Source organism: Balaenoptera acutorostrata, chromosome 5 (assembly GCF_949987535.1).
Source record: "Balaenoptera acutorostrata chromosome 5, mBalAcu1.1, whole genome shotgun sequence".
In the NCBI taxonomy this organism is placed as follows: domain Eukaryota; kingdom Metazoa; phylum Chordata; class Mammalia; order Artiodactyla; family Balaenopteridae; genus Balaenoptera; species Balaenoptera acutorostrata.
Genome location: NC_080068.1, coordinates 44723824 through 44744355, shown reverse-complemented (window position 1 = coordinate 44744355; position 20532 = coordinate 44723824). Strand labels below are relative to the sequence as shown.

The following is a 20532-nucleotide window of genomic DNA, read 5'->3' as shown; positions in this document are numbered from 1 at the left end:
AAGAAGGCAGTTCCAATGTCACCTGCTCTTACAAATACTGAAGAAAAGCTAAATAGACAGATTTTTGTGGGAAATATCTCAATTCCTAAATACTAACAACTAAACATGCAATATGTTCTGCTTGAATCAAACCAAGGATGTCTACAGGCTGTATCTGGGTCCAAAAGCCACAAATTTCTCAACTTAGCTTTAAATCATTAATTCATAAAAGGAATCTAAGTCTATAATTAGCCTCATAAAATTTGCACATATACATGTGCTTAAACTGAGAAGGCATTACACCCTATTGTTAGTTTATTTCTTCCCTATTCTCAACTGAACCATTTCCTTCTACATCTCAGGTAATCCAACCTGAATTTCTTCCTCTTGTTTATAGCTTTCTACTAATCCAGTAAATTCCACAGTAAGAAAATGTCTACTTCATCTTTGTGTACGGTATGCCCAAGGATGCTATACATACAATAGTTCCTCAATAAACTAGAAAATGCAATCATCTAACCTTCAAAGACCTGCTAATGAAGTATTTATACTATCCTTATTTCAAAACAAATCGCATAATCTGTCCAAACTTCAAAACAACTTTGGAAAACCCAGTGAAAAACCTATAATGTGACAATTATATTCACACTAATTTTAACAAAAACTAGGTCAAAATATTATCACATACCTCACCAAAACCACCAAAGTACTCCCTTATTTTCTCTTCAGGTGTATCTGGAGAAAGGCCACCAACAAAAATTTTTTTAACAGGCTCTTTTGTTTTCATGGCTTTGGCCCTCTTAGGATCAATCACCTTCCCATTCAATTTATGTTCTTTCTGATCCATGACCTAAGGAAATGGAAATTTTTCATTTGAAAGATATATATCTTAACTAAAGTTCAGAGATTATTAACTTACTTAAAAATAATTATAGTTAAATAAATATAGCTAATGCCAGGCATATGTTGACCAGCTCACAATTAAACTGTCAATTGTGGTGATGTGATATCAGCTAATATATAACAATGTTTAAAAACCTAAAGGTCAGTAAGAATGAGGAGTTAATCAATTACTAGACAACCACCATGCCTTTAACTATTGGCAATATAAGCATGATTGCTACTTCCCTGTAGCCTAAAGACTAAAATGTAAAATGATTCAGTCAGAAGTTTCTTGCCTAGCAAATTTCAAAATCTGTATTTCTGTGAACTTATCACAGCATATCCTTCTAATTAGGCATCTTTAAGGTTTTTAAAATTAATTTTAATACAGTAGAGCCTGGCACACAGAAGTTTTCAGTAAAAAATTCTTGAATCTGACTCTCTTCATAAAACGTATTGGCAAGAGCTGTTATCTCTTCCTTCGTATAACTGCAAAAGGGGAAATCACAAATAATAGGCAGATTAATTGTATCAAACTATTCACATATTTTGTATTATTAACTGATTAGAACACATGGCACACTACCTTATCTACACTCTCCGACTCTTTAAATAGCACAAAGCCAAAACCCCTTGATCGCCCTGTGATAGGATCTAACTTCAGAGTGCAGTCTACGACTTCACCAAATTTGGAGAAGTAGTCCTTCAGATCTTTCTTTGTAGTGTCCCAGCTAAGGCCTCCTATAAACATTTTCCTGTAAAGACAAAAAGCAATATTAAAATGCTAAAAAAAAATTTTTAATTTTGCCTTAAGTATCCACATCAATAATACCTTCCCCCAAACTGCACCAATTTACTGGGCAGTGTATTAAAATGTCACTCTTCCTACATAACCACATATCAAGAACACCCTATTACAGTTTTGGAAAGTTTTGTTTGTCACTACTGCGCCTGCATAATTACAAAATAGGGAGCAAGCAGCAGATTAAGTCTTTTGACTTGCCAAAAAGAGAAATGTATCCCCAAAGTAAAAATAGTATACACTGTCTTTCTTAAATTACAAGTTAAATACTGGTAACAGCAAAACAGAATTTCACCTTGAAATTTCTCTTCCAAATCTTTATTGAACTTATGAAAAGGCTATGAGGTCCCCATTAATCACAGTAACTAGCATGTGTCTATGCTGAAGCTCCTTTCTTAACTGTTCTCTCATTAACAAAACTCTTAGCACATAAAATGGGAAAGTCTCACAATTAAGTTGTAAACCAAGTTTTTCGATGTGCTAAGAATCCTTAATAAAGACAAAAGTAAGCAATTTAATGAACAAAAAAATTACCCAGTGAAGCACAATCCACTAATTAACCTAGATTATTTATTTCCAGTAGAACCTCAGTTAACCAGCAATAAAATATTTAAACCTTTAAAATGCTAAAAGTGACAGGTGGTAAGTGGAAACCACCAAGGCACTTTAAAACCAAAAATGCATCCCCCCCCCAAAAAAAAAACTGTAAAGTGAAATCTTACTTTTATTACAGCAAAAGGCCATAAAGCTCCGATCTGGCAGCTCTGTGATCCCTTTTATATCTGCCCCCTTTACCCACTCCCACAAAAGAGCTAACATATACCTCCCTCCTACCCTTTAAAGAGACAGGACTAGAGATTATTATTTTAAGGATAAACTGTCAGAATTTGTTATGTGAGGGCTAAAAATCAATTTCACCATCAGAATAAAATCATGCTTGGTCAATGAGTTCTATCTTTGCAACTGCAGCAAGAGGACAAAGTCTATCCCTAGAATAAGATCTTGCTTCTACTTAACCTACAGATGCCAGATTAACTGAGGTGTTACTGATCTTACTATTTTATCAGACTTGTTCTTACTTCTAATAAAGTTAACGCAAAAGAAGTCTTATTTTTAGGCATATAGTGTACTTCCCATTTAGGTTAGGTTTTCAACTTGTACCTATATTCTAGAGCTGGACTATTTATATGCTTTACATTCAGGACTTCGGCTAATAAAATTTCCATGCTTTAAGTAACTTTTATTAACTCTTTTTATATTTTATAATCAAATGAGCATAACAAAACACCCACACTGTTGTACAGGTATTATTGATGTTTACTGCCAATTCCATGGGGAAAAAAAGTTGAGGTATTTTCTCAATTACATTTTCTTTCATATCCAGTGAAATAATATCCAGTCCAAGTTACTTAAATTGCCTCAAGCACCTTTATTTTTAACCTAAAGATCCAGAGCACTTCCTTCATAGATGAAAGTACATTACCAACATTTACTCTTTCAAGGTGAAGAGAACACTGCTATCTTTTTAAGGATGAGAAAGAAACGGACTTCAAGGTAATGACCTCTTGCTCAGATATTCATGGAAAGTTCTAGATAGAAACTTCAATTAAATTGAAATTTAACTATTAAATTACCACTTCTGTGATTATTACAGAAACTTTCCATCGATAATTTAACAGTCTGAAATTACTTCAAGCTGAAGAGAATAACAAAAGTCTTTTAAAAAAAAAAAACTAAAATTGAAAGGCAAGAAAATTCTGTGTCTGTCCGGTCTGTTCCTCAGAGACAGAACTAGTTTTGATTTTATTTAACCAAGGCAATATTTATATTGGGTTGTGTCCTCAATTTAAAATTAACAAAAAATAATTACAAAGAAATAAATCAAGAATGAGGCACGTTCTTTAATTCACAAACCCCAAACTTTTTCTCAACATTGGGAGTCAGTTTTCTTAAATACTAGATAAGCATACTTAATTCATCAACTGGCCCAGTAAGTGTTCTCTAAAGAAACTTTCCACGTTTAATATAGTCTTGAGTAAAGACATTGTTAAACGTGTCTACCTTAGAGTTAAAAAAGGTCACCGAAGAGGCTATCCTTCTTAAACAATCAAATCCCATTTATCCAGAATATTAAATGTCCTAGTCAACTGTAATTTATACATCCATAGAACGATTACTGTTTCTCAAAAAATTAGAGCAAAATATGTAGTAAAACTTCAGCTATCCAGCACCTTTAGAGAATGAGAAGCCAAATAGTCTACCTTCCTTCAAGCATTGCCTGCCTTCCTAATCTCTCTCCCCAATTGTTTTTAACCTTCAATTACTTGGAATGATTTTTTTTTTCCTACGGCATATCACACACACTCTTCTGCCTTCCTAATCAAATGGAGTAATCATGATTTAACATTGAGTCAGTCACCACTAACACACTATGCTACTATAGCATGCCCGTAGGGTCTTCTGAACTTAGAGAACTATTTATTAATACACTAAGTGCATCTTATTTCTTAGCTCTTTTAACAAATTCTAGTTTTCATTTTTGCCAGATTAATCAGCAGCTGCTATTCTAAAATGCTTCCCCCGCCTTCCATTTTTTTTAGGAAGTTAGCCGGCACTCAAACTTTTCAAATTTGGGGTAAAATAAAGTAAACAGGCTCTGAGCAAGAGCCTAACTAGCTCTTTTTTGAGGCAAATTCATTACGTTTTGGCAGCCCAAAAGCACTCGTTTTCTTCTGCTCTAATAAGGAAGGGTGCTGCACAACTGATAACCTAACCAGACAGGTGGATATACTACAATGCACACATACTGTATCAAATCCATTCTATGTTGACTAAATCTAGCATATTAAATAAATTCACCCCATTTTTACTCAGTAGACACACCAAAATATACATGTGTAACACATAAGAGAAAGTCTGTTATCTTAATTCTGGATAAATGGGAACTTATTTTAGCCTCTCTAAAACACCAGCATTCTGCTCTGCCTCAAATTATAGGATGGTATATATAAGATGGTATCAATTTAAACTTTCTATATTTTATATTACTGTATCTTGCTTAAAACACAATACCTAGTGTCTGTCCAGATTACCTTTGCTGCCTTGAACACAAAGACTGACTTTCAAGTTGCTTTCACCCCTGCAGAGATGTGCAAAACACTTTACAATGAAGGAGAGCTGGAACTTCAGAAAAATCCTGAGCAGCGAAAGTTAAAACTACAGCACAGGACTTGTTCAAGTAGCAGAAATGGGCCCCTAATACTGCAATACAAGCTTAAAATTTGATCCTTACTTGTAAGTGAATCAATAATCCCAATTAAAGTGTAGGACTTTACCTACAGTATCAAGTTTAATTTCTTAATCCTATCTGTAAAGTTATTTAGCACCCCAAAGGCAATAGTATTCAACTTAAAACACCTACTCAACAATTGAAATATTCCTGCCTTATAGATACTGACATTATACCATATTATAACATTAAATGACAGGCACAAAGTTATACAACTCAGTGCAGATAACTCTCCAAATGAGAATTTAGGTTGCTTTGTGGGACTCTCTCTTCGAGAGGAAGTACATTTAAAGGCAGTAAGCCAAACTGCTTGGGGTTTAAATCCTTCCTCCAGAACTAAGAGCTTACCTCTATCTGCAGTGAGGATTTAAATGGCACAGAACATGGTCTGACATATCCCAAGTGCTCAATAGAAATAAATTACTATTTAGTAGGGATAGAGCACAATCTAAATAAAGCAATTTTTTCACTTACTCAATGGCTTAAATTTTTTTTTAATCTGCATGAGCTATATGAAGTTTCCAACATTAAAGGGAAAAGGCCAGGATGAGTTTTATATAAATGGATCCTAAGATTAGTTTTAATGCTAAAGACGTTTTAACCCAGAAATTTTAAATATCCCATGTAAAAACTACAGACTGGAAATTAGGTTTTCTAAGCTCTTAAATAAAATGTAGTTCCAAAATCACACTGATGACTTGTCTGTACTCTACATAAATGCCAGTAACTTCAGTAAGGAATAATTTCAAAATATAAACAGCAATATATATGGAGCAGTGCTGGCTGGTGGAAACTGCTCTAATACTATTTTTTCCCATCTAAGAACTTTACTCTCAATACTACTGAGGTTTCTAGGTTTAACACTCTACTCAACAGTAAGTATTTTTTATATAAAGATACTTGGCCTACTACCTTATTCAAGGTAAATGACAAACACATCATTACACTTTTTCCCTATTTTGGAAAGGGAAAAAAAGGATTCTGTAACTTTTAAACACTTCCTAACAACTCATGGCCTTCCATATGTGGTTTCATAACAAATTCTGACAGTTTAAAAACTACAACAGCATGTCGATCTGATATATATTTCAAGTACACAACATAACTGGCCAATCACTGTCACCTTTTAGAGTAATGTTACTCAAACCTACCACTAATCCTTATTTAAATAAAACTTCTGGTATTTTATCCTTAAAATTATTCCTTTACAATCCTAAAATGACATTAAGTATAGTGAAATCTCACCAATAGATAAGAAATGAGTATTTATTTTCCTTATAAAATATAGATTTAGTTTAAAATTAAGTCAGTAGTTAACCTAAAATGGGGAGGGGTTTACTTTTTGCAACTAGGTAGTATCACATGGTATCATTTTAGAATCTGTATAAAAAATACCCTTGGAAACAGTCTGACAAACTTTTAACAAGTCAATAAAAAAGATTAATTCCTCTAGGTAACATATTAGATCTCATTTCTTCATACTTTGAATGAACTTAAATGACTAAAAAAGATAAGTGAGTTGAAACATAATAGCTAATAAATTAAACATGACTGTTTTTGAATAAACTTTAAATGTTTAACCCAAAATCTCCCCTTTTCTTCATTTCATTCCCAAGCAGGAATGACATCTTGTATTTTTACTTTTAAAATAAACTCTCAATCAGCTTTATAAGGTAAACTCTCCTCTACCTAGAGGTTAAGGAATGGGGTTTCCTTAACCTAGAGGTTAAGGTTCTGGTTAACTGAGATTACTACACATTCACAATTCTATAAAGTTTTTTTTATTAGAAACCAATTTAAATAGCAACACTAAACTCAGAAAATGATTTTTACCTTGATGGAATTTCAGAATCTTGCAATGCTTTAAAATCACATTACTTTTTAATAATATAAGAGGAAAATCATGTAAGATTCATTCCATGACATCATTGGTTACTTTTTGAGTATATTAGCTGATAGTTTTTCATCTATCTTTCTCACAAGACTTGGGGTAGGGAAACTAGAGTTGAGTCTCCTGGCTGTTTGGACTTTATGGTAGTTTCAAGTCTAGATAAGCAGGAGCTTACAGAATAGGACCCAATACTTAAAAACTACCACCTTGATTATTGGCCAAACACTGCTAGTAATAATACGTGTCTCCCCACTCCACCCCCAAACAGTCTTAAATGTCTAGCTCCAATGTACAATATGTAATACTCCAGAAACTGAAACATGCTTACCTTTACACCACAGGAGTAAACCACTGGCAGTATCAACTATTAAGGCACAGGATAAATACACACAAGCTATGAAAGCAGGCTATGTAGTCAATCTTCCTGTGGTGAGCATTGTTTCCAACACACAAATCAGCAAACCAAGTAACGAACATGTTATATTACCTGAGACCACACTGTTGGAAGTGAAGTAACAGAAACAGATCCCACGCTTCCAGCATCCAGTTCAGTGCCCTATCTACTAAAACGTTGAAGCAGAACTAAAGTTGTTTCACTCCATTTGTGAATATGCACACACTCGAGGTGCACAGGTTTAATTGGAATATGGAAAAAGTTATTATTCTATTACTTTTTAAATGCTTTCAAGCTAAAACTAATCATTCTCCATGTTGGCCATGAATCACACACAACAGCAGATTCAAAACCTTCTTATATTAAGTGCACCCTTACAGATAACAATACCCAAGCAATGTTTAAAAAAAAAAAAATACACAGTAAGTATACACTTAATTTATAGAAGGGGCCACAAGTATATTTATCTCAAAAAGCAGCACTCAAAAACTTCAATGATAGTCTCCAATTCCAAACCCAAAAGGTCAGGTGATTTTTAGTATCCTTCATGATAAATAAGAATTTGAAATGAAAAGAATTTAGTACTCCTTCCTTAGGTGTTAATCATCTCAAATCTGGGGGCATCCATTACTACAATTAACCCAGGAAACTTGTCAAAGGTTCCGAAGAATGCTAAAATTCAGACCCATGTACTCAGGGTCTCAACTTTACAGTAAATCCAACTTATGGAATCAAAGGCCCGTAAATTTGGCATAAGACTGCTTTTGTATCTAAAAGTAACTGCTCTTCTACGAAGCAAACAACGTTCAAGATGCCCCAGAAGCACTAGGGTATAGACTATAATCTCAAATATTTAAAACAACAAAGTGTTAGGTAAACCCATTTCTTAAAAATTAGACAGGAGACAACCTACAGCACAATTAATTCACAAAATCCTCAAACAGGAAGAATCACACTTGAGTTTATACACTAATGGTTACAGAACTAGATCAACAGTCCTGTTATTAGAAAAGTATTGCTGTACTTTGGCTCATAAATGAACGGGATTATTCTGCTTCTTGCCTAACCCAATGCAGGCAAGTCAATGTACCTACCTTGTAAAATTGAAAGCTACAACAGTATTATAGTTCCCCAATAATCATGAGAAAGTAAAAACTCTGTCTCCAGGTAGCTTACTATACATGGCATGCATATTTTGCCAGACACTAATTTTAAAGTACCTACACACTGAAAGGATCATAGCCCTATAGAAAACGTAATGAGTTCACACCAAAATGGGAAATATCAGTGCAACTGCTTTTAAGTAAAAACTAGGGATGTTAAAGTTGGAAAAATTATAATGAGGTGAGCTCAGGAAGGCATTTTACTATGGAAGTGAATAATTACTCTAAAGGTCCATAGTAAATTGTGGAAACGCTTTACTCCACTAGAGGTATAACAGGCATGTCCTCCTCAAAATAGCTGTTTATTCTTGTACAAAGGGAAAAAAAAAACCACTTAAGTCTGCAACAAATTGATTTTTAAAAGTTTTAGGATGAAATTGTAACTCACTTCAGTCTCAAGTTAGAATTGTAAAAAGATACACACACAGAAATGTGTTTAAGAAATTAAATTTAGATTTTATATCTAGTAACCAGTCTTACCCTCACCACTATTATGACACTTCTGCCCAATTTCCCTCAAACTGGGAGACAAGAGAACAGATAGGGTGGCAAGTGCAGACACCAAAAAGATTAAGTCTTGAGGGCTTTTTGTTCAAAAAGAAAAACAAGAATATGTGTAACAGATGAGGCTATCTGACCGGACAGTAATTTTTTTTAAATATTTATTTATTTATTTGGCTGCGCCAGGTCTTAGCTGCGGCACGCTGGAACTTTTGTTGTGGCACGCGGGGGTACGTTATTTTAAAAGTCAAGTATTAAACTTTAAAAATGAAAATATTTGTTAAATGTAAACTCAAAGTAAACCTCATAATCGAAAATGTTCATTAACTATAAATATTTAATTGTCCACTTTTCCTAAGAGGTCAAAAAACTTGCAAAGTTATAGTATTAACAGACCACATATAATTTCTGCAAGAGTCAAAGCAACAACCTTTAAACATAAGTTTATGATCCTTTCAAATTACTGAAAATAATTGCTTACATATTTGAAATACGTAATGGAGTAATAAAGTCAAGTACAGTTATTAATTTGTTCTTATTTACTTTGCCACTATTACCTAACAGTGAAATTGAACTATCACAGGACCAAATAGAATAATTTCCATCAAAAAACTTTTATTCTGGGGACTTCCCTCGCAGTCCAGTGGTTAAGACTCCACGCTCCCAATACAAGGGGCACGGGTTCAATCCCTGGTCTCGGGGAAGATCCCGAGTGGCGCAGCCAAAAAAAAAAACTAAAACAAACAAACAAACAAAAACCCAAGCAACTTTTATTCTGTATGTCACACTTTATCTCCAATATAAAACTGGACAGATTTCAGTTAAGGAAAATAATAAGCTCCTGTAAAATGTAAATACTGTCCCAACTGGGCTCTTAGAATGTTGTTTGTACAGATGTTAAGTCAACTATCTGCAAGTTACTGGCCCTCTAAACTCCAGTGGTGGTAGATACAAACTCCTGGAAAACTCAAACATAATCCTGAAGGCAGAAATACTGACATTTAGGGGAACAGGAGGGATAAAAAGAACAATACTCAATCTACCAGCCTTCCAAAAAGTCATGCAATTGTGAATACGTCAACCAACCAACTGTAATTAACATTCCAACCAAATCACACTGAAAATCTAAAAATCTGATTTAAGCTGTAGTGGAAAGCCACATCAGCACGCCTTTAATAGTACATGTGCAATTCTTATTAAAGTTCTATTTACAAATACGGTTGGTGATTAAAAAAAAAAGTCATTTTTGCATATACATCACTACTTTAAAAATTGTTTTACTACTGACATTTCCAGAATATTTCAGTATAGCATGCAATACATTTTAAACACAATTTATTGTAGCAGATAACCTTCACGTATAACATTAAACTTAGAATTACAAGAAAATTTTTTTTGTCTTAAAACAAATCAAATTTAAAATTAAATACTTTCTTGCCCAAATATAAAAATATCATTACTTATTATATTAAGCTTTAATTGGCCAAACCACAATTACATGCATTACCACAGACCAAAAACCATGTAATGGCATCAATTCTGCCCAAAGATCACACATGATGCCTAAAAAGGTTTTATATCCCAGGTACAAAATATCCTACTGTACTCAAGTCTAGAATTTCCTGGGGATCAATGGGCAACTAACCAATACACAGCCTCCACATGTTATGACTACTGAAACCTTTATATTACAGAAATAAAATTTAAAAGTTTTACCATTCTTCCCGCTGTGCCGTCGCTGCTTCAGAGTGTCGTGGGGAGGAGTTTGAATGGCTAGGGAATTAACAACCGGTACAGCAACCAATCAAAATTCTAGTTTTAGTTTTTGACATTGTTAGGGTTAAAAACTTTAATTCATTTACACTTCGGTTCAACAGTAGATAACTACAAAGGCAGCTGCTTTGTGACTTGAAAAATCAGAACAGAAAGCCCGCCCCAAACAGTAAGTTACACAATCATTTGGGTGCCTCTGTCCGAAGAACAGAATTCAGAAAAAAACCAAAATGTTAAAAGGCTTAAGTTTCCAAATATTTAACATATCCCTTTCTTAAACTAAGCGATATATAATTCCAGATAAATTAAGAAAGGCTTATTTCCCATCCCGCCTCCACTCTCCCAAAGCCAGCACAATCAGCAAAACAGCCCGACAAGAGTCTGCCTAGGCTGAGAATATTAAATCCTATATTCCAAAGGGCTTCTCTCTCCCCCCTCCAAAGCTTGTGCTTTTTCCTAATAAAGGGAATGTTTTCCAATATTGAGTTAAAGCGACATTTTATTGCTTTTACCTTCCAGCCAACACCTTTCTCCTTGTTACAGCGAAAAAAATTACACACACACACCCCCCAATTACAAAAAGTAATGGAAGCGTTAACCCAACATCAGCGATCAGTAACGGGAATAAGAAGAAAACCCAACCAAGAACCCCTGACTTAGTCCCTCCTGCTAACTCCTATATTACGTTCCCGGCTCCCAAATGCTGCGTTCTAAAAAATTTTATGCAGCTTTAAATAACATATACAACGTATTCCAATCGGAGGAAACAAGTAACTACTTTAAAACCTGCAAAAAGAATAAAAACCTGCAAAAAAAATAAGAATTTGTTCATTTTATGAAAGAAGGCTGGTGGGCCTCCTGTAACTTAAGTAGGTGAGAGCGGGAAGGAGAAATCAAGAGAGACCAAAAAAAGGATTCTGGGCACGGCGTGGGTTGTAAAAAATGAAAATTGCACAGAAAAAGTAAGGTAAGGATACGCTATCTGTACTAACAGTTGAGGAACCCAATAGCTGAGGGCGCGAAAAAGGTGCGCGGTTAGAATAACTCTGCGGGGTGGGGGAAGGGCGGGCAGCAAGCCGGAGGTAGACCAGCTCCAGCCAAGCGCAGGCCCCGCCGACAAGGAACTTAAGGAAAGCCCTTGGAGCAAAACCAACGTACCAACAGGCGAGTCGGGGAATTTCACCAGGCCCAGTTGGTTCCGTAGGCTAGAATGTGGGGACTATGCAAGCAAGTCGTTGTACGATGGTGTACAGTAGAAAAACGAAAAGGCTGAAGCGAAACTTACTCAAAATACTGAAAAACATTCGGCCTGAAGCCAAGACGGGAGGAGCAGAGCTGGACAACCTACACGTTCCCCGAAACATGTGCTTACAAAGAATGGCATCGTCTAGGGATGCTGCAGTGAGAAGCACCAAATAAACCTTAGTTATCCAGGCATAAAGGCTTTTTGTATCTAATTGCGTTTTTATGCCCAGGACTTTAGAAAACTGGGGAGAGAGAAGACAGCGGGAAAAGAAAAAAGGTACCCCTCGACAGGCGGGAAAAAATCCTGGCGGCCAAGTCGGTGGGAGGAGACCCAAGGCGAGGGAGGGAAGAAGGGCGGGCCGGGGAGCAGCATGGTGACGGCTAAAGGTGGAAACGTGTGTGATGGGGGAAGGGGCGATTAGCAGCAGGGGAAGAAGGAAATGAAAGCCCGGGGGAGCCCGGCGTAGAGAAGGGGATAACAGTGCAAAGAGGCTGCACGAGAGCCTGGAGCACGGGCGGAGAGCGGGAACGAGGCCTAATGGCGGGGGAGAAGGAGGGGGAGGGGGGATAGTTGGGCCTGACTATCCCGGGCCGCCCCTTACTCACCCTTCATCCTCCTCGTTCTTACTGGCATCGATCTTCGCCCCCTCCGACTCGGCGCTGCCTCCTTCGGTGCCTCCGGCCGCGGTTCCGCCCCCGGTCCCGGCTCCGCTTCCCGCCGCCGCCGCTGCCCCCTGCGCCGCCACCACCATGGCTCCCTCCTGTTCGCCCGCCGAGCCGCCTACCGCCGCCGTTGTTGCTGCCGCCGCCGCCGCCCCGTCCCCGCCGAACTGCTCCTCCGACATAGTGCTACTGCCTCCGCCGCCGCCGAGACTACACCCGCCGCTGCCGCGAATCGAAACTAGCAGCAAAGTAATCCCCGCCGCTGCCGCGCGCCCGCTCTACCGCGCGAAGCACACAACAAGACAGAGAAGGCGCGCGTGGCTGCAAAGGCTCCTGCGCCTCTCCCCGGCCTGCCCCCCTTGCCTCCCACTCTCGCGCGGCGCGCACTCCCACTCTGGTCCGCCGCACTAAAAAAGAACAAGCAGCGGCGGCCGCTCTCGCCTCCTCCTCGCTTTAATGGCGCCGCCGCGGACCACCTAAAATGGCCGACGGAAGAACGGCGCGTCCCGGTCACGTGGCGCGCGAGAGCGCCCTTTGCACCTCCCCCGCCCCCTCTACCGCTAGTTTTTTTCCCCTTCCTCCTCGGTCCCACCCCCTCGCTCCCTTTTATACCTTCCTCGCACGCGCTGCGCCGCACAGCGTGGGGCCTTTAAAGGGAACCGGAAATGGCGTTCTATAAGACGGCCGCGCGGAGACCATCGAGAACAAGGAGCGCTGTTTCGAAGGCGCGGCTAGAAGGGCCCCTTCGTCCGCCGCAGCTTTTCCGAGGGTTCCTGGTCGGCTCACCCCCATCCCCACCCCCACCCCCAGCAGCGGGCGGGAGCAGCGGCGTCGGGCAGGGGTGTGGTAGCACCTCCCGAAAGGCGGCCGTGCCCTGTGCGCCTGCGGATTTGGAGTGGGGGAGGGGAGGCGCACAGCCGGCTGCTCCCCGCGTGTTAGCGGTGCCAGCCCGAGAAGGGAGGCTAGCCTGAGGTGTCGGCCTTGTCCCACAGACTCCGGGGGACGCCTGGCTCGCGGTAGCCTGAGCGAGGCGCCGCGCCTGGCCGCGTGCGTGCACGGACTGCGGCAGCTCCTCCGGCCGCCGTAGTCGCCCGCGACCGGGTGACATTGAGGTTTCCCCGGCTGCAGCTGCCGCGCTTCCCAACCCCTGGCGGGCAGGCTGAGGCCGTTGACGATTAGGGCTGCTTTTCTTTTAAGAGTTGCTTTCCAAGTAAGACTTCTGCTTGCCTGCTTTTCTCCTGAAATTTTTCGTCAGAAGAAGCAGGTAACTTGCGTATTTTAAGGAACAGGGATTGTTTTGCATTGCTTGCTGTATTTGAGGATCCTGAAACCTACCACGATTCTTTGAAAATACTAGGAGTTAGGAAGGGTGTTAGATCAACCAAGAGTTCACTTAAGTTAATGTTTTTTAGCCCTTGTACTAAATAAAATATATAGATGCTGCGAATCTTCTTTACAAGGTTTCTCAGTTTGTTGTGTTGTGGGTTAGGGGAGTTTTCTGTTGTTAAACACCGCTCGGAATTTTATGCAGGCTAACAGTCAAGTTCTTTAATAGACCTATTAGAAATCCCAAGCGCCTTGGCTGGAAACTGGATTATTCAGGCTTTGGGATTTGCTGCTTCCTGCAATTACATCTTGAAGAAAATGAAGTTTTTAGGTACTTCTTTAGTCAACGAATGATTATTTGCCTGTTTAGCGTGTGCCCAGGCACTGAGGAAGCGAAGACTAGTATGAAATATCGAAAAGAACTCTGCAGAGTTTAAATGTTTGTTTTCCACTATGTAATTAAATGAATTTGTATTAACACTATCCAAAAATCTCAAAGGAAGACTGAAAACACTTAATTTTTTATAATTAGTCAAGTTAGCAGAATTTGCGTGACAGAATAATTAAAACCCACGAATACAAATCAAATTCTGAAAACGTCTTAAAAATATAATCTTACTGAACTCCTGTATTACGTAAATCACACAGAGGCAGTGCCAAGAATGTGTATCTCAGATCAAGTGGTAGTGACTTCAGGTATGTTTCCACCTGTCAAAATAGTAGCCAAGGGACTTTCCTGGCGGTCCAGTGGTTAAGACGACACCCTTCCACTGCAGGGGGCTCGGGGTTGGATCCCTGTTGGGAGAACTAAGGTCCCTCATGCAGCGTGGCACGGACCCCCCCAAAAAAAGGAACAGTAGCGAAGAAGAAAGTGGGTATTGTGCTCAAACCAAATATTCCAACTTAGAGACAACTAAGAAGCAGCTCACCTGAAGGGGGTGCCTTTTGAATCTCTTCTGTCTTCAAAAGATGATTCTTTTGCTTTTTTAAAAATTTTTTAAATTTTATTTATTTTTTTATACAGCAGGTTCTTATTAGTCATCCATTTTATACATATTGGTGTATACATGTCAATCCCAATCTCCCAATTCATCCCACCACCACCACCCCCCGCCCCGCCACTTTTGCTTTTAAGACAGCTTTAGACATGCCTGCCTTCTAGTAATAGACTTTCCCAAAAGGTTTATTTTAATTCACACGTAGCCCAGTAACTTCTGGACTTTCTTGGAGTTTATATTAAAAATTCCAGGAAACCTAGGAATGATTTTAAAGCTAACACCTTTATTATGTGTTATGTGAGTATGTATGATGCCTTACCACTCATATCCCTGCATATTATGGTCCAAATCTCTGCATCCTATGCTCTAGCATCCACCCAGCATTCTTCTGAGAACCCATTCAACTTCAACCCTAGTTCTTTTCACATTCTTCATCTGCCTGGTAAACTCCTATTCATCCTTCAAAACCCCAATTAAATGTTCCTACTTCTGTGAAGCCTTCCCAGACTCCCTGAGGCAGAATTAATCATACATTCTTACAGTCTTTATCTTTACTTCTGTTTTTCTAAATATATAATTTTACTAGACCATGAGTTCCTGGAGAGTAAAGTTAATGTGTTCTATGTATCCTTCCTTCCTCATGCACACACGTACACATAACACACATAATAGACTAATTGCTGGTTGAATTATTGAATGACAACTTGTTAGGTTTAGGATCTTTCAGGCAAACTAGCTATGCTTCCAGGGACTTAAAAGTCTCTTCCCACCATCCCACTTCATCTCTGGCATAAAAACTCCCTCAAACCACTTGCTGGTGTGTGAAGTTCCTTAAGAGGGAGAACCAAACTTGTATTCCGTAGTCATAGATAAGAATTTACTGTTTAAGGGGCTGAAGATTGTATATTGGCACTATGTTAGACTGGCCCAATCCACTGCAGGGACGTCGTGTCCCCTTTCAGTGTCCATGACATCAGAAATGCCATGCTTCAGGAGGTTCCCAGTGATTCAGATAACACTGAAATGTTACATCCTCATTGAATTCAGCATTTATGAAGAAAAAACTGCAGAAAAAACTAGAGCACTTACAAAAGGCAGAATTCATTTGAGACTTTAAACTGGAACCACCTTTACCCAGGACAAGATGTACACACCTAAGTCAAGAAGTCACAGTTTATCTGCTAAATGCACTCTACAAGGAGTTCCCTGGTAGCCTAGTGATTAGGATTCCGGACTTTCACTGCTGTGGCCTGAGTTCAGCCCCTAGTCAGAGAACTGAGACCCCGCAAGCTGTGTGGCATGGCCAAAAAATAAAAAATAAATATACTCTACAAATGGAGCAAGCAAATCTATGCTCAAAAATTTTTAAGTGGAATATGTATTTCATTCAGCAACCTAGAATAAACAGTGTCCAGAAGAAACAGCAGAGAGAATTCATTTCCTATGCAAGGTACACATACTTGAGACTCTTCTACAACAATGTTTAACAGCCATTTACTCACTTGCAGAACACCTTCAGTAGGATTTAAGCTTTTTGTTGAAGAATTAGCTTGTGATTTTAAGTGAAGTGACCAACTGCGCAAAAAGTGAACATTCTCTATCATCATTCTTGGTTGTTAGGAAGCTCCCTTTTCACTTAGAGAAGAGAAAGGCCCTATCACTGTGAACTGTCAGATTTTACTTTAGCAAGTCTATCATAGAGTCAGTTATGCTTGACCACAGAGATGTCAATAGGGTGCCTTTAGATTCAATTAAAGAAACCCTAGCTCAAAAAAGATTCAAACAATAAAAAAATTTATCTCACTCCAGACCTACATATCCAACTGCCTGCTTAACTTCTCCACTTGGTTGTCCCACAGGCATCTCAAGCTTTAGATGTCCAAAACTGAGCTCACCTTCCCTACAAATCAGCTTCTTTGGTCTTCCTCTTCTCCATAAATGACACCTCCACCCACCCGTGTGCTCCTGGCAAAAATCAGGGAATCCTTGATAGCACCCCGCACCTTCACCCCCCATATCCAATCAGTCACTAACTTCTACCTCCAAAATATGTCTTCATTCATCCAGATGCTTCTTAGAACATAAATAGTGGGTTATTTCTAGTTAGATTTATTCTCATTCAACCATGCAACACATGACACAGGTACATTTCCGGCGCTGGGAATGTAACAGTGACCAAAGCAGGTCTGATCTCATGGAGCTGACATTCTAGTGGAAGAGACAAACAATAGACGAAATAATGTAATAATGTAATATAATTTTAAATAGTGATAGGAAGAAAAATTGGTAAGGTGCTAGAGATAGATAATGTGCTATTTTAGATACAGCGGTCAGAGAAGACCCTTGAAGGAGGTGCCTTTCTGAGTAGAGCCCTGAAGGAGATGAGGGAGAAAGCCATACACATAGCTCAGGGAAGACTTTACAAAGCAAAGACAGGACTGTTCTTGGCACTTTCAGTGAATGATAGATGCCAATGTGACTGAATAGAGTGAAGGCAAGAAAGCATAATAGATCATACCTGAGAGGTATCCAGAAACCAGGTCCCCCAGGGCCTTGTAAGCTGCAGTTAGCACTTTGCTTTTATTATAAATGTGAAGAGAGGGGCTTCCCTGGTAGCGCAGTGGTTAAGAATCCGCCTGCCAATGCAGGGGACATGGGTTCGAGCCCTGGTCTGGGAAGATCCCACATGCCGCAGAGCAGCTAAGCCCGTGCGCCACAACTACTGAGCCTGCGCTCTAGAGCCTACGAGCCACAGCTGCTGAGCCCACGTGCCACAACTACTAAAGCCTGCGCCTAGAGCCCGTGCTCCACAACAAGAGAAGCCACGACAGTGAGAAGCCCGTGCACCGCAACTAGAGAAAGCCCACATGTAGCAACGAAGACCCAACGCAGCCAAAAATAAATAAATAAAACAAAATTTTTTTAATTAAAAAATAAATAAAATTTAAAAATAAATGTGATGAGAAACTATGGGAGGATCTTGAGCAGGGGAAGGATATGATCTGAATTAAACTTTAAGTGGCTGGAATAATCCAGATGATTATAATCTGGATTCGAATAATCCAGATCATTCTGGATGTTGTATGGACAGTGGACCATGGGAGGGTATCAGGAAGATGAGTCAGAAGGCCTTTGTCATGAGGCCTCTCATGGTTGATTTCTTCTGACGAGAGGCTAATCTCCAAATAAAGTGTTATTTATATGTGGTCACATGAGTGTATTTTTTCTAGAATGACATTTTCTACAAAGAAAAACATGCTCTGATGACAGCAAGGGATTATTAAAAATAAAACAAGAATTGGATTAATATTATTAATAATATTTCCAATAGAGAGTAAGACTAACATTATCGTTAAATTCAGTATTTTTTCCTTTTTTCCCTCCCCTTTTCTGAAGCTCTGGGATGAAATTTCGGTTAACTGCTGCAGCTAGGGCTTATCCAGAGCCTTTTCATAATCCTGCCTCAGGCACTGCAATACAATATTTTGACTTGAACTGAGTTCTGGCATCTTGGATCCTCCAGACACCTTTTTCTTCCCAGGGACCAAGGCTGAAGCCAAATAATATCAGGTTTTGTTTCATAATCAACCTGTAAGTTTCTTTTAGCTGCTAATTTTATAGTTGTCCTGCATAGTTTTTAGGAGCTACAGTTCAAGAGAATAATTATTGAAAGAGGACATAATATTGAAAAGTTGGCGTTTTCAGATTAAGGTTCAACTAACAAACATTGAAAGCCTCAGAAAAAGTTTAGGAATGTGTTTCTTGTCCTGGGGCTATTTGGAGCGTTTCCTTTATTGCAGTGGCTCTGAGTTATTTGGTATTCCTCATCCAGTACAAGCTGCTTGAGAATAATCACTTCCTTACACCAGGGCTGGGAGTTCTCAGACACTCAGACTCAATACAGTTGCTCAAAAGTCACACTTTAAAAGTAGTGACACATAATCAACAGTCCATCTGGCCATAGTAGGAGGGGTTTGTTCTATTTAACTTGTTCGTGTCCTTGATGTTTTGGCTACTATAGTAGACATTTGGGGTTGGAGCCAAACATCGGTTTTCCCTTCTCGAGTCGACTAATCAGAATGAACTCATCACCCCTGGTCACATAGTTTGGTTTGGGAAAGGCACAGAGGCTAAATCAACCAATCACATTCAAGAAATTCTCTTTGACATCTGAGTGAAGAAATCCTCTCCTACCCACTGGTCAATCATAAGCTGAGAAGCATGTAGCTGAGGGAACCACTGGCAGCTGTTTTGCAACAAAAAATGCCTATGAAGATAGGAATCAAGGAGCAATGAAGAGTAACCGAGACATGGAAGACAGGATAGCAGGTCCTGCTCACAGTTTTTGAGCTACCAGATCAATTTCCACTACAGCTATCCCTACCTCTAGACTTAGTCTCATGACTCAGTACATGCCCTTTATCATTTAAGCACAGTTTGACTTACCAGTTAATTTCTCAAAATCAGAAGTTTTCTAACTATGCTGAATTGTTGGTTGTCAACTTTGCATTACTGCCACCCACATGTACCATCTCTCCATTGCAGAGGAGAAGCCAAGAACATTTCCCAGAATTCCCCTCCCTTTATGGTTCCAAGTTAGAGTTGCCCATGAGAGGTACTCACAGCATATAGGAAAGGCAGAGAAAAGAAGCTTTCCTTCTCAGGAGGTTGCGGCAGCTTCTTCCAGGAGACCGGCAGTTTCAAAATCCTCAGATCTCGCCACAAGCTCTCACTTTGCAGTTGTGGCAGCCAAACACAATGGCATCTCAAACTTCTGTGCACACTCCTGCTTTGCAGTCAAGGTGACCATAAATGGCAGCTTCTCAGACTCCTCCACAAGCTCTGTCTTCTTATATTTCTCTATGAGTTCCAGCTTCTTCATCTGCTTCAATACTTCAAAGTCAATAGTGAGTGTTCTATAACCCTTTGGCTGCATCTCCCAGACCTGCATTCCTCCTTATTTAGCCCAATGAGACTTCCAGAACTGTGAAATAATAAATTTGTGTTGTTTTAAGCCTCTAGATTTGTGGTAATTTATTACAGCAGCAATAGGAATCGAGTCCATCTACTGTCTGGAGATTAGCCTCCCCTTGCCTGAAGAACCTGTAATGACCTATCCTGAAGTAGGTGTTTTGCAGAGGAATGTTGATTCTCCTCAAGACCCATACCTATCGCTTCTAATTTCATTGCTTCTAGACTAATAACTAGACTCAAATCCTGGAAGATGCCAATGGAACAGGTACATTGCATATTATTCTATGGTGATGACCATAGTTTAACAAATTTGGAAAGCTATTTGTAAAAATTGCTAAAACGTTTCTCAAAGGGGATACAGCATTTGTTCAAGAGGACCAGAGTGTAAAAGATTTTTTGGTCTGCTGATAGTTTAACTTTATGGCTAACCAGCAGTCTAGATGACTTATAGCTCTATTTTGGGGGGGCTCATTTTTTTTTTCAGTGTTACACCATAGTTGTAAAATGATGGTAATGCTCCAGTAGAAAGACAAAAACTGGTGATGTAGAATAGAAATGGGATAATTGAAGAAGCCAAGTTCTTAAGTAGGTGAGAGAAGATGGGATCCAATACACAAGGTGGAGTAGAGATGATTCATCTGTTGTATGGGAG

The 20532-nt window shown here is 39.3% G+C and overlaps 1 protein-coding gene across 6 annotated transcripts in view; it reads right to left on the bottom strand.

The window, feature by feature from the left end:
* The window catches only part of HNRNPD (heterogeneous nuclear ribonucleoprotein D), a 17118-nt gene extending 4083 nt beyond the window's left edge, over positions 1-13035 (bottom strand). For 3 of the 6 annotated variants that reach the window (XR_009008313.1, XM_007198732.3, XM_057546408.1), the window contains exons 1-4: positions 12526-13031; positions 10618-10674; positions 1448-1616; positions 668-829 (exon numbers count right to left, since the gene is read on the bottom strand). Coding sequence is in view for 4 of the 6 variants with exons in the window: in XM_007198732.3 (XP_007198794.2) it covers positions 668-829; positions 1448-1616; positions 10618-10674; positions 12526-12764 (627 nt within the window). In the remaining 2 variants the exon portion in view is untranslated. Of the gene's footprint in view, positions 1-667; positions 830-1447; positions 1617-10617; positions 10675-12525 lie in introns of all 6 variants that reach the window. The other 3 variants (XR_009008312.1, XM_057546407.1, XM_057546409.1) reach the window with 3 other exon arrangements.
* Positions 13036-20532: the final 7497 nt, after the last annotated feature.